General features: G+C 32.6%; 1 protein-coding gene across 2 annotated transcripts in view; it reads left to right on the top strand.

Annotated features, from left to right (window-relative positions):
- Positions 1 to 14,406, top strand: part of COL4A1 (collagen type IV alpha 1 chain) — a 248,010-nt gene that overhangs the window by 127,755 nt on the left and 105,849 nt on the right. For both annotated transcript variants that reach the window (XM_074192027.1, XM_074192026.1), the window contains exon 2: positions 4,420 to 4,479. In XM_074192027.1, coding sequence (XP_074048128.1) covers positions 4,420 to 4,479 — 60 coding nt within the window. The remainder of the gene's footprint in view (positions 1 to 4,419; positions 4,480 to 14,406) is intronic.

The raw sequence follows: 14,406 nt of genomic DNA, 5'->3' as shown, positions 1-14,406 counted from the left end.
AAAAATTCAGTAGAAACTAATAGATCATACTAGAGGTTGCATAATTTGCTTAGTCTAAGACAGGATTCAAGTTCAGGTCTTTCCAACCCTAAGTTTTTCATTCTATATACCTCATCACATGCCTCCTACAATGACTTTATATTCTAGAATAATAAAGTCTTAGAATTGGAAGGAACCACAAAGGCCAGATAACTGGTATAACTTGAATTTAATCAGGAGTATCCTTGACAGTACTCAACAGAAATCATCCCACCACTCAGTAATAGAAGAGCTCACTCCCTTGTAGTGGCCTGGTTCAATTTTTAACGTCTCTACTTGTTAGGACTTTTTTCCTTGGAAGGATCCAAAACTTGTCTTTCCAAATTCTTCCTATTATTCCATTTTACTCTCAATGATCAAATAAAACAAGTCTTATTTGTTTCTCTTCCTATGACAATATGCTTTCAATTACTTAAAGACTATTATTAGGTCCCACCTAAATATTCTCTTTTCCAGGCAAGTTATCCCCATTTTGTTCATACATCTTAATACTCGAGTCACCTTATTCTGGAACTACTTCAGATTGTACATGTTGTCTCTAAAATATGATGGCTAGAATTTAACACAAAACTCCAGATGTAGTCAGATGAGTATGGAGGATAGCCAGATTACAAGATCCCTTGTTCTGGACACTATGTTCTGGACACTGAATTCATTCTAGAATTATTATGATTGGTTTTGGCTACCATTTCACGTTGTTGACTCATATGGAGTTTGTAATTCATTATCTCCTCTTATTTGGTTCTTTCCCTGTGGTTTCCCCTCCACCTCCAAATGAGCTGTTGTCTAGTCACCTTGTATTCTTTTGCTTGTACTTTAAAATAGTGATTTTTTTTCTTCCCACAAAGTGGAGTTGTGTCCCAGAATATGAATGGAATGATTATATAATAGTAGCCATTAGCAAAACATATAAATTCTAGCCCCCAGTAATAATAACAATAGCTATCATTTATGCTGCTCAGTCATTAAATATTATCTCCTGGGAGATAGGCGCTATTCTTATGCCATTTTATAGATGAGGAAACTTAAGCAGGCAGAAGTTAAATGACTTGGCCAGGGTTACATAGCTAAGTAAGTTTCCAGAGCTGGATTTATACTCAGGTTTTATGGTTCTAGGTTAATTGTTCCATCTACTCTGCAACCAAGATTTAGAGATGTCAGGTCTCATTTAAGTGTAAAAATAAAATCATAATCTTGAAAATATCTATACTCTGCATATTAAAGATACCACACTTCTAGCTTTATTAAGGGTAAAGAGAGTGTCCGTAGATCCCTTTAGCAATTTGGTGAAGCCTATAAATTCCATCTCAGAATCATGTTTATAAATATATAAAATAAAAAAGTAGAAAAACTAAGAAAACAAAATATATATTGAAAAAACATTTACATACTTTAAGGAACCAAAGTTAATAGAACTTAAAGCATCCTCAATTTAAAAGAAACCAAAACATCTCATATATATTCGTATACACTACTACCATAAGAAGAAAATTGATAGTATTCACACACACACACACACACACACACACACAGACTCTCTCTCTCTCTCTCTCTCTCTCTCTCTCTCTCTCTCTCTCTCTCTGCCGCCCCCCCCCCCCCTTACAATTCCATCCTCATTTCCTTTTGATACTGTAGTGAACAGGGTGACTAAGGCATCCGGCTACTGGACCTTGTCAAATTATTTTCCTTATTAGGTGAAGCAGCAATACTCTAGGCAATTGGCAGGTATTTCACAGCATAACTCTCTACATAGTTATTAACTGGCTATTTGAGAGATGCCAAAATACTGCCTAAAGGTTCATTTCATTTTCATTGTTTTTTTTTAATTTTTGGTTTTGAATATCTAGGAGGAAAATTGAAATGCATTTTGACATTATTTGCACTAAATTTAATTATTATGGGAACTTTGAGAAAACTTTTGGGTCACTCCAAACATAAGGCAGAGACTATGATATTGGTAATGATCATTCTTGTAAGGCAGTTGGGTAGTGTAGAGAATATGTCACTTGGACATCTCAGATACTGACCTTGTACAAATCACTTTGAGGGGCTTGGACTTGCTACCTCTGTGGTCTCTTATAGAAGCACATCTATCACATTAAGTTTCAAAAAAAATAAAAGATATATTAATTAAATAAACTCTAGTAATAGGTACAATGCTAGCAAGGAGATGCTGTAGATAAGAGTGCTGTGTCTGGAATCATGAAGACTCATCTTCCTGAGTTCAAATCTGGTCCCAGACATTTACTAGCTGAGTGACCCTGGTTAAGTCAATTCTATTTGCCCAAGTTAAGAAGGAAATAGTGTTCTTTGCTAAGAAAACCCCTAAAATGTGTTCATGAAGAGTCAGATGTAAGTGAAATGACTGAGCAGCAACATGGTCACAACTCTCTTTTGGGACTGGACTGGTGAAGATTAAATGTATCTGGAATGATGAAAGTTTAGGATAGGAGAGATGGATATAAAGCATATATCCATTGATTCTTTTATAGAGTTTTGGATTTTACCAATTATTCTTTTACTATAATAAAGCCCATATGAATCAGATGAAGATCCTTCATTATCTCTAAATTAGTTGACTGTACTGAATCAGGAAGATACTCTACATGTAATTCAATCCAATCTCCTTGTTTTACAGAATAGGCAACTGAGATGCAGAGAAGTTACATGATTTGACTGACCATTGTTATATTGGAACTTCTAAGCAGAGCTTAGATTCAAATTTAGGTTCTTTGTTATACGTTAATCACTCCAAGTTTATCACCAGGATGGAAAAATTTAATCTTTTTCTAAAACAGTTATTGACACAAAGGTTAAAAATTTTGTGTAGAAATATTTTGAGTTGTTTTACTATTTATCAAAAGCTGTGTTATGAATGGCAATTGCTTCATATGAATTGATTTAGCATGATAGAACAGAAAAGTGTATTCTTCAGTAGTTTAAAACGTGAGCTTGTGTAAGAAATATATTAGTTATCTCTGGACTTTGTTTAGCCAATTGTCAGTTGTCCCCCTTTCCAAAATATGAAATTAGGAACAGCTTACTGTCTTAAAGGCATTTGTTCAGATTTAAAAAAAAATATTTACAGATGTTCTTTTTTAAGTAGTAAATTGCTATGGCAATAGAGCTAATATTTGACTTTACTGTAAGAAATATTTTTTTTTTTCTGTGACTACAGTGTTTTGAAGGGTATTGCTATAACATTCAAGAAACTAATATGATGTTTGGTTCAAACCTATACAAGAATAAGGTATTTTTTTCTCTAAATATTAAAACACATCTCCCATTGAGGATAAATAAAACTTTATAGATTAGACTTACTTATAACCTGTCTCTGGTAGCTATCAACTATATTTTAAAACTGAATTCTGTCTAAGTTTAATTAGCTTTGTAATTAATTAATTATATTTTTCTTTTCTGATTTCCCCCTTTATGTTAAAACTTTTATTTCTTCCTTTGAAGTATGGCTTAATTTTATATTTATGTATTTTAAAAAGATCCATTATATTATAAAATTCAGTCTAATTCAACAGATTTGTATTATGCACCTATTTTGTACAAGGCACTGCCAAAGCATTCAAAGATTAAGCTGTAGTTGGTTTAGAGATGTCCCTTAAGCATTCTCTCCCAATTTCTGCTGTTCTCATTTATTTCTAATTTGTAGTGAGGCCGAAATTGGTAGACATTTATGAATAGAGGGTGCTAGGTCATTGTTAGGTGGTATAGTAGCTACAGTGTTGAACTTGGAGTCAAGAAGATCTGAGTTCAGATGTTTCCTTTACACATACCATAGCTAACTAACCCTGGGAAAGTCACTTAACCTCTTTCAGCTTAATGTCTTTTTGGGTAAAATATAAATAATAATAGCACCTATCTTCACAGGGTTGTTGTGATGACTGAATGACATAATATATGTAAACAATTTAGAAATATATATTACACAAATGTAAAATGTTACATATACTCTGTTATCATTGTAAAAATCACGTTCTAAATAAATTATTAAATAATTTAAAGGTTAAGAAGACATTAAAAGATTATAAAAAGGATGGGGATGCTAGCTATCAAACTAAGCAATGACCTGACTGATTCCCATAAAAATATTATTGGATCAAATCAGTTTAGGCTAAGAAATTAATATAAAATATTAATGAAAATTATATTTCATATAAGCAAATATATCTTATTCTCATTATTTATTAAATTAAATAAATATCATCAATACAATAGAAAGCAAAATTTCATTTCTTATGGGAATGGTGATGATAAATGAATAGCTAGCTATTTCATCATAAATAAAAGAAGAATTAACTGCATTTAATTGGAATGTTTTTCAATTTCAAATTTCCAACATGTTTCAATAATTTCAATTTTTTTCAGGGTTGTTCTGGATCTGGCTGTGGTGGAAAATGTGATTGCCAAGGAGTGAAAGGTCAAAAGGTGAGTATTCCAAATGTGCATATATAGTGTTCCTTTTGAATTTTCATCATCTAAGAAATAGATTATTTGCAAAATGTGAAAACTAAAATCAAAAAGAATATAACCTGGGATGTAGCCTTACTACCTTTTAAAAGCATGCCTTAAACAGTGACTGTATGACCATGTCACTGATTCTCTCAGACTCCTGGACAATTCTCTAAGATTTTAAACTTTGAAGAGGTACTGTCTGCAATAGTAGAGTGAATTCTTCATGTCCAACTTTCTATACTGATGAAGTTACATGCCCAGTTAAAGACAAACAAGCACCCCCAAAAACAACTACTTTCAATTAAACAAATCTTTAATTTGTTTTTCTTAAAAGAATTCTTGCTTTTCCTCTTCCAGGAAACCAATGTGCCAAAAGCTAAACACCTCAAATTCTATTTATTTTATTACTAAGATTATTCAAGAATTTGGCTTTCCTGAAAGAAACTTTTATAAACTTATTTTGGGGATATTAATTTGCAACACTTAGGTTATCATTTCTTTTCTTTTAAAAAAATTCTTCAGAATGCGAGGGAGCTTTTATTTTTTGATAACATTACTTTGTAATGGAAAGCAACTCTTATCTTATTGAATTTGTAAACAGTTGACACTCTCTCAGGTTTTTATAGATGGGAGACTAAGCAAGAAAGAGGCAAAGTTGCTTCCTAATTAATGTCAGTGAGTTCCATTATGACGCCAAGTATTTAAATGAAGGGTCATTGAGGAACAATACCCTATTGCTAGTGATCAAATATTGTATGCTTGTCAAAGGTCTAGGTGATGCCCTACAAAAAAAGGTTATTAGACTGTGTTTTGCCCAGGTTGTGAGTTGACTTGTTTTATGTAACCAAATTTTGAGATCTGATCTCACTAAGGTTCTTACTGAGACATAAATTGACCCTTTAAAAATTCAGTGACTTCTACTTTACAAAAAAGTATTTTGTGTTTTTATCAGCTGTTAAAGTACTAGACCTTTTTTTGTTTGTTTTTGCCCATCAATGATTACTCTTACTGCTGTTACCTGTTATAGCACTAGATGAATGAAATCTGTAAGAAATTTAACATATAATCTAATTCATCTTTATGTTTCAATAATTTTGTTGATTTTGGGACTTTATTAAATTTGCATGCTCCATGATTATTTTAAAATATAAGAAGTGCCTTTTATAGCACAAAAAATTAACTTCTAGCCCAATTGATAATATTCTCAAAATAAGGAAAACAAAAACCTTGGAAGTCACATATCAGGAAATGCATTTATTTTTTTTTATCAGGGATTCATTACCTTTTTATTATTTTACAACTGAGCAACCATGAACGCCTATAAATTAGAATGTTCTTAAATGTATAGATAAAAATACATAGGATTACATAGGAAACCAAGTACATTGAAATAGCAATCAATTTTTTTTTCAATCAAGCTTATGGACTCAAGGTTAAGAACTCCAATTCTAGGTCATTATTAGTTATGTTATTTTACATTTGTCAAGTACTTGATAGTTTTTCTTTTTTCTTTTTATTTTATTTGAAAGGTAATGAGGTTAAGTGGCTTGCCCAAGGCCACACAGCTAGATAATTATTAAGTGTCTGAGGTTGGATTTGAAATCAGGTCCTCCTGACTCCAGGGCCAGTGCTGTATCCACTGCACCACCTAGCTGCCCCAAGTACTTCATAGTTTTGAAAATATTTTTATATTTGAGGCTTAAAATAATTTTGTAAATGTGTAAGACAAATATTATTTACCCAAGGAAATTGAGACCTAGGAGGGCTTAGTGACTTGCTCAGGATCAAGACTAGTCAGAATCTGTACTGACACTTACATTGAATATCTTGAAATATTGTATGTTAATTTAAACAGTTTAGTTTCTCATGTGTTTCAATGAATAAAAGGATTTCATTCAAATCATATTAGGGATTTCTTCCCTGTTCTTTCTTCTCAACACACACATGCATTGACATAGAGAGTGGTGGGAATATTCAGTACATCAGTGAATAGGGCTTTACAGGGGGAAACATACACTAATAACCTCTCATTTGTCTTTTCACATTCTTCACTATTCAACTCATTTTCATCCTGAATGCAACATTGTTGAGCCTTTTCCATTCTCTGGCATGGGCATCTGTTTGTTTTAAATCTTAATACTTGATAAATTGAGAGTCAGTATAAATGGATTTCAGATTAGAGGACCTGGTTTCCAAATCCCATCTTATTTTTGTGACCTTGTACAAATCATTTTAAGTTTCAGGGCCCCAGAACTTCATTTGTAAAATAATGGAGGGTAAACTAAATTCTCTCTAAGGTACCACTGAGTTCTAAATCTACAATTTTGTGAAATCTTAATAATATTGTCCTATCTGGAATAATCACTTATTAATTAGGGAGACTAATAATCAATAAACTGATGATCACTAGTTTCTCTTGGTCAGTTTAAAAACTCCTATTGAGACCCCAAGAGCCTTAAATACCTTTATGGAAAGGGAATGCTCCTGACAAGTGAAAATCAACCCTGATTGGTGGACATTTAAGAGGTAGACTTGAGGCCTTCAGCTCCTTTGGATGAGAGTATGTCATGATCATGAGACTCAACAGCCTCCAGCAGTCTGGACAGATCTCTCTCTGGCTGATTTTTTTTCATGATCTGGGTCACCCTAAACTCTAATGGAAGAAGTTCTTTTCACCCAGACATATGTTAGATCTCCAGATTGGGTGGGTCCCAATCAAAATTGAAAAGCATGTTTCTTGAGGACTAGAAGTATAATCTCATCAACCAGTCATATCCTTCAGAGATGGACTAAACTTTTTACTATATTATTACCACCCATTACATGTTAAAGCAATTTTTCAACTTATTTTACAATTTTGAGTTCCAATTTGTATCCCTCCCTCCTCTCCTCTCCTACTGAGATAAGTAATCTGATATAAGGCTATCCATATGAATCATGTAAAATATTTTAATATTGGTCAGAAGATTTGAGAGAGAGAGAGAGAGAGAGAGAGAGAGAGAGAGAGAGAGAGAGAGAGAGAGAGAGCTTGAGAGAGTTTGAGAAGGATTGAGATTATAGTATTCAGACAGCATCTGTTCTTTCTCTGCAGGCAGATTATATTCTTAATCATAAGTACTTTGGGTTTGAATGGACTGGTCTTTTGCAGGAACTGGACCTTGAAAGAAAATAGGAGGAAAGCCTGGATCCTAGTTTTATAATTAATCATTAAAATTAAAACATTACATATCTATACATAATTTTAATGATAAAATAATAATTTCTCTCAAGTGGGTCTCATGTTATAGCATTCTAGAGCAATAAGAGAAAATCATCAAGTCCAAGATTCTCTCAAACCTTGAAATCTTAACATGATTGTATTTTCCTGTCTGTAATTCTTTCAAGGCATGGGGCCCCAGTTCATTATCCCTTTGTTCAGAGGAACATGTAATTGAATTAACAAGTCTTTCTGAAAAGAAAAAAAAATAGACTGTGGTTCTAAAAATAGATAATTGCTAAAAACTTAAACCAAATGTGAGATCTGAGTGAGGCCAATGGTCTGGTCCAAACTGTTCATCTTACTAATGGAGAAATCAAAGTTCAGAGGTATTTTTTTCCTAAATTCACATAGCTAGATGACAGAATTTTTTTCAGTTTTTCAGAATGTAAATGTAGGGATTTTTCTCCTACAATACATTGCTATAGAATCATGAGTTCAATGGTTTTCAGCCCTGTTTGCAATACTGAGATTTTGGAAACCAGGAATTTGTTTCTGACCAGGCTGAGCTCAATGAACTATGCATGCAAAAATTCTGTGACTCCTTGGAGATGTCTTATTAACAGAGATATTAAACACACACACACACACACACACACACACACACACATATATATATATATATATATATATATATATAGGTTCTTTTTCTTGTTCTCTTTTAAAATCTCATTTCCTCTATTATCCATTTTAAATATGTTCTTTCCTGCCTGAAGTGAAATTACATCAAGTGAAATTCCATAAAGTGCACAATAAAATTGCATAAAACTGATTTTCTAAAGTGTTTATATATATACATACATATATATATGTATATATATATATACATATATATATATAATCAGAAGTTTTCATTGAGATTTCGTCCCTCATGAGTGACTGCTTAAAAAAGTTTTCCAGAGAGCAGAACCATGATCAATGAAGTAGATGGCCTTGCTCTGGATAGAGGACTAGACTAGAAATCAAGAGAACCTGACTTCAAAATCAGCCTCAGACCCTTAGAAGATAGTGCGGAAATCTAGTGAGATATTCATTCTAGAAGTCTTCAGACTGAGGCTAGATAATCACCTATCTCTGATGTCACACTGAAGATTTACACTTGGAATGAAGAATTGGAACAACTGAACTCTAAGATTCCTTTTATTAGAGTTTCTCTGAGAATACCCTTTATAAAAGTGTAAGAGTTTGTGATTCTGTGATATCACTATTTGCATCTTATTAAAGAGGTAATTTTTGCATCTTATTAGAGAGGCAATTTAACATATTGACCATTTGCATGGCCATATATAGAATCTAACAGGGGAAATTCTTCTACTGGAATATCTCCAATATAAATTGTACTCTAGTGCCAAGATCTCTTAGCCTGACTCATATTTAATTTTATCTTTGGGAGAAAGGGGTAAAAAGTATGTAATTGATAAAGTCTCTTATTTCCATTTTTTTTCTAAAACTTTAAAAATGAATTTCAGCATGTCAAATGCTCCCTGAGTTTTTAAAACTTCCAAACAATTAAGTAAAGCAGAAGAAACATCATACTAATATTATCTATTTACTCATATCAGACTTTTACTGGCTTTTATAAAGACTATATTGAGCAATTTAGAATAAAGTAAGTTGTTTACTTACCACTTCCCTGGATGGCTGTTTATATCTTCAGATGTTTTCTTTTAAGCAATTAATTTGGCTTTACACACAATGCCTTTGTGTTCTTTCAGAGTCTGCAGCAGTGTGGGAATGCTATCTGTTTAAACTGATTATGGTTTTGAATACATGCCTGCTCAGCAATAGCCAAAAGTTAAGCTCTCATTTTCTTGATAACCTGATTTTTTTGAAGACCATTTGAGACTTCCAGGAGAACACCATTCTCAAAAATAACACGTATATTTTGAGGAAATTTACTCTTTGTATCTTGTTAAAAATAGATTTTACTGAATGATGAATTTTCTAATAGTTTCTACTATTTATGCATACTACTAGCATTATACTAGAAATAACCTGGATATAAAATCTTCATTTTGAATTAGCCACAAAATTGACTCAACATGTTTTGTGACTTCATGTAATTATACCTAATCCTTAGGGTTTTATGTTCCAAGAAAATTTGCATCATCTATATTCAAAACGTAAATTGATCACTTTTTTCAAATTAGTTTTTAGATTTAGATTTTTTAATTTCAAATTAATAGCAGAAAGAAGCAACAGTTTTCTTCTTTGATTTGTTTTGAGACTGAGTCTTATCTCCCTGAGGTTTAAATATCGTGACCACTCACTGATGGATCCCGGTATTGATAGGCAGAATTTTTAAACTGCTCTCTTTTTTTCTGATCTGAACAAGTTGACAACTTTATGGGTACTGTGCGGTTCACTGTATTGGTGCTATACTTATTGTGACACTTTATCACCTAGCCCTGAATCTCAGATCTTCCACTCTGAAGTAATCCATCAGCCTCAGCCTTCCTAATGCAAGGAACTATAGGGCAGAAAGAAATAAAATTCAAAGGACTTCTCTATTATACTCATCAAAATCTAAGGATCTGATTGCATTTAATAGAAAAGAACTTAATGCAATACTTTTAATTTGCTTTTTCTTGTACTTGGAATTCTGATTTTTAACATGTGTATCTTATAAACGAATTTGTTTAAGTACATAAGACAACCTTTTTTTTTTTTAAATTGAAGATAATAGTATTTGGTCTTTGTTTAATCTTCACAGTTCTTTCTTTGGATACAGATGGTATTCTCCATCTCAGATATGCTAAAATTGTCCCAGATTATTGCACTGATGAAATGAACAAGTCCATTAAGGTTGATCATCACCCTCATGTTGCTGCTACAGTGTATGGTGTTCTTCTGATTCTGTTCATCCCACTCAGCTTCAGTTCATGCAAGTCTTTCCAGCCTTCTCTGAAATCCTATCTCTCCTGGTTTCTAATGAACAATAGTGTTCCACAGCATACATATACCAAAATTTGTTCAGCCATTCCCCAATTGATGGACATTCACTTGATTTCCAATTCTTTGCCACCACAAACAGAGCTGCTATGAATATTCTTGTACAAGGGATGTTTTTATCCATTTTATCATGATCTCTTCAGGATATAGACCCAGTAGAGATTTTGCTGGATCAAAGATATGAACATTTTTATTGCTTTTTGAGCATAATTCCAAACTGCTCCCCAGAAAGTTTGGATATTTCACAGCTCCACCAACAATGTATTAGTGTCTCAGACTTCCCACATCTCTTCCAACATTGATCATTGTCCTTTCTGGTCATATTGGCCAATCTGAGAGGTGTGAGGTGGTACCTCAGAAATGCTTTAATTTGCATTTCTCGAATCAGTAATGATATAGAGCAGTTTTTCATATGACTATGGATAGCTTTGATTTCCCCGTCTATAAATTGCCTTTACATATCCTTTGACCAATTAATGATATTTTCAAAAAATATTCATGAAGTATCAATTCTGTTTAAACACTATACTCTGGGTATGTAAATCAGAAGAAATATGACATATAAGATTTTAGGACTTGATGGGACCTTAGATATTTAGTTCAGTTCCTCATTTTAGTAATGATAAAAATGAGGACCATAGAGAATGACTTTATCAAATTCAGAGAGTTGGTATGAGGACTAGATTTTCAGAATTTAAGGGTTTTTTCCCTTAAAAACACTTTTTTTCTCCTTTAATGCTCTCTTTATTCCACCACAACTGCCTTTCTGAGTAATCTCAATTTCATAGCTCTTTAAGAAACAAACACACAAACCACTATATCTTTTAGAAAACAGAAAGTATCCTTTAGGTCAAAATATAATTATCCACAGTAAATAAATACTATCTATAAGCTTTGTATCATGTACTAGAATTTAATTAAATTCAAAATAAATTTATTAACATCTCCCCTGTGCAATGCCCTGGAGAAATAAAGACATAAATGAGATTCCTTGCCTTCAGATTAGGATGATACAATATGTACACAGATCAGTTAATAAAAGGTCATTTGGGAAAAGAGTCTTTTTAACTAAGAAGATGAGGGAATACAAGTTATCATCTGAACTAAGCCTAGAGGGAAGATAAAAATTCTGAGAAGTAGAGATGATGAGAGAGTACATTTCAGGATAAGAGGCAGTCTAAATGAAGGTGCTAGATCAGTTCACCCATAAAATAGTCATTAAAGTAGCAATCCCATTGCTATTACAGATAAAAGATATCACTGTCATTGTTTAATCTATGTGCCTTTTCTGATCTGAAAGATAAGAGATGAATGGTCTTAGTCAATCTGGAAATGATTCACTCTTAGGCTTTAGAAATCTGGGAGAATTTTACGTACTATAATTTATTCAAGTTATTGATTTCTTTTAATATAATAAATGCTATTGAGCTAGTTGGGAACTTTACATGTCTTGCGGCTCCTAGGTATTACCTACAGAATTTCCAAAGATAACATTTCAGAATTTCATTTAAACATAACTCTTTCCCTGGTTGCCTTGCTAGGGATAGATAGATATTCATACAAACTTAGAGGAATCTCATTCAAATTTACGAATGTCATTGTTGTGAATGAGATAGCAAGAGTCCATCTTTGGTGTGGATTTTAAAATAATTGCTGTCAAATAAAACACTGTATGAGTGTTTGGAGCTATTTTTTTTTTTTTTGTAAGACAATGGGGTTAAGTGACTTTCCCAAGGTCACACAGCTAATACAGTTCTTTAAGTGTCTGAGGTTGGATTTGAACTCAGGTCCTCCTGACTCGCAGGGCCGAGGCTCTATCCACTGTGCCACCTAGCTTCCCTGTTGGTAGCTGTTCTAACTGAATGGATGCCATATGTAGCTCTCTGACAGCTATCTGCAGTCCAGTGAAAGCCAGACCTTTCTGAAGCATAGTGTTAAAATGGAAATGAATGAAAGGACTGCTGGTAGAATAGGAAAAAGCATTCTTTACTTTGTGGATACAGGCAGACCTCTCAGACTTAGTTCTTTTGGAGTGTCAATTTTGACTTCAGGATTAAGTTGTCAAGTTAAAAATAAATTATAAGAACTACTTTACTTTTGACCCAGAGGACATCATAGAAGTCATCTGCCCAGGAGTTGAGTATGAATCCCACTTTTCTACCAGAGAGAGAGAGAGAGAGAGAGAGAGAGAGAGAGAGAGAGAGAGAGAGAGAGAGAGAGAGAGAGAGAGAGAGAGGAGTCACCTCACCCAAAATAATAAGCATTCTTAAATAGAATCGATGATATGTGAACTGATCTTACGTATTTAAAAAATAGCAACAAAGGTTAATGCTTATTTATGAGGCATGAAGTTTTAAAAGCAGATATTTATAGTAAAATTTATAGTAAAACATGGACTGGTATAGATTTTCTAACTCTAAGATTCTGTTTGTCATCCATTCTTGCCTCTCTTTTTATTAAGGTTATTGCCAGAGATATTTATAATCTTCTTGGTTAAGTGCCTGAATATAAATTGAGATAATGAAAAATTGTAACCCATTTATTTTCTGGAAATTTCTAAAATATTCTCAAAATATTATTATTTTGAGCATTTCATTTAAATGAAATGTCAATTTAATTAATTGAGCTTTTTAGTTAAGTGAAGTAATGTTAATTTCTGTTGACATGATATAAACTTAGAATTGGTTTTCACTCTAATGAATTCTTAAGTGGTATTTTTCAGGCCAAAGGATTTGTCTTGGATTCTTCATATTTTATAGAAATATTTATAGAATATATGTTGAATGACTACTGTATTCATTGCTTATTTTTCAGATGTTTTAAATGTGACCTTCTCTTTATTTATCCAGTTATTAAGAAATATGCATTTTAACCAAAGGTTATTGATAAGTTAAAAGTATGTGAATTAAGTTTTGTGTAACATCTCTGCATGAAATCTCAGTTCTTTTTTCAAGTCTTTTTCCTACTTTTACAAATCCAATAAAAGACATATGGAATAAGCAGAATTGAGAATTCTTTATCAGAGCTTTAAATATGTTTCATAGACTTTAGAAATGAAATCATGTTGAAAATGAGGGTTAGAGGGGTTAAGGGGCTCAAGATGAGTTCACATAGCTAGCTAGTGACAGAACTTCAGGGCTCTTAACTGACCACTTCATTTTCCACTGTACCAACATGTTCTCTTCCTGTTGCTAAGTACTCAAAACTGTTTTCTGATAGAAATCATCTAACATAAAAAAATGACATTAACTATTACTGCAAATGCCCAACACCTCATTTTCCTTCTTTAACATTTAATGATTTTTTAAATTTTATCTAATGACAATTTTTTGCTTCCATTTTTCTTAATAGCACCATGTATAGAAATTTGGTAAATTAGTAATTACTCTGTGAAATCTCAGCAATTAGAGAAAGATTGGTTTTTAGCTTTCAGCATTCCTCTTTGGTAATGTTTATCATGGTTAGCTACTACAATTCATAAAGAAAAGTAAATAAGTTCCTTCCCAACACACTTTTCAAATGCTCTAGATATGAAGATGTACCCTAAGTATTATTATTTTAACAAATGAGGATCTATAATATCTCTTTGGTTAAGACTGATGTAACTCTAGCAATAAAGCACTGTTAAATGGCAGAGGGATTGGATTTGTTCTTTTGACCCTGTAGGGTCAAATCAAGAACATTGGGTGTAA

This window comes from Macrotis lagotis, chromosome 6 (genome assembly GCF_037893015.1).
Source record: "Macrotis lagotis isolate mMagLag1 chromosome 6, bilby.v1.9.chrom.fasta, whole genome shotgun sequence".
Classification (NCBI taxonomy): domain Eukaryota; kingdom Metazoa; phylum Chordata; class Mammalia; order Peramelemorphia; family Peramelidae; genus Macrotis; species Macrotis lagotis.
Note: the sequence above shows the minus strand (reverse complement) of the source record. Positions and strands in the feature narration are given on the sequence as shown.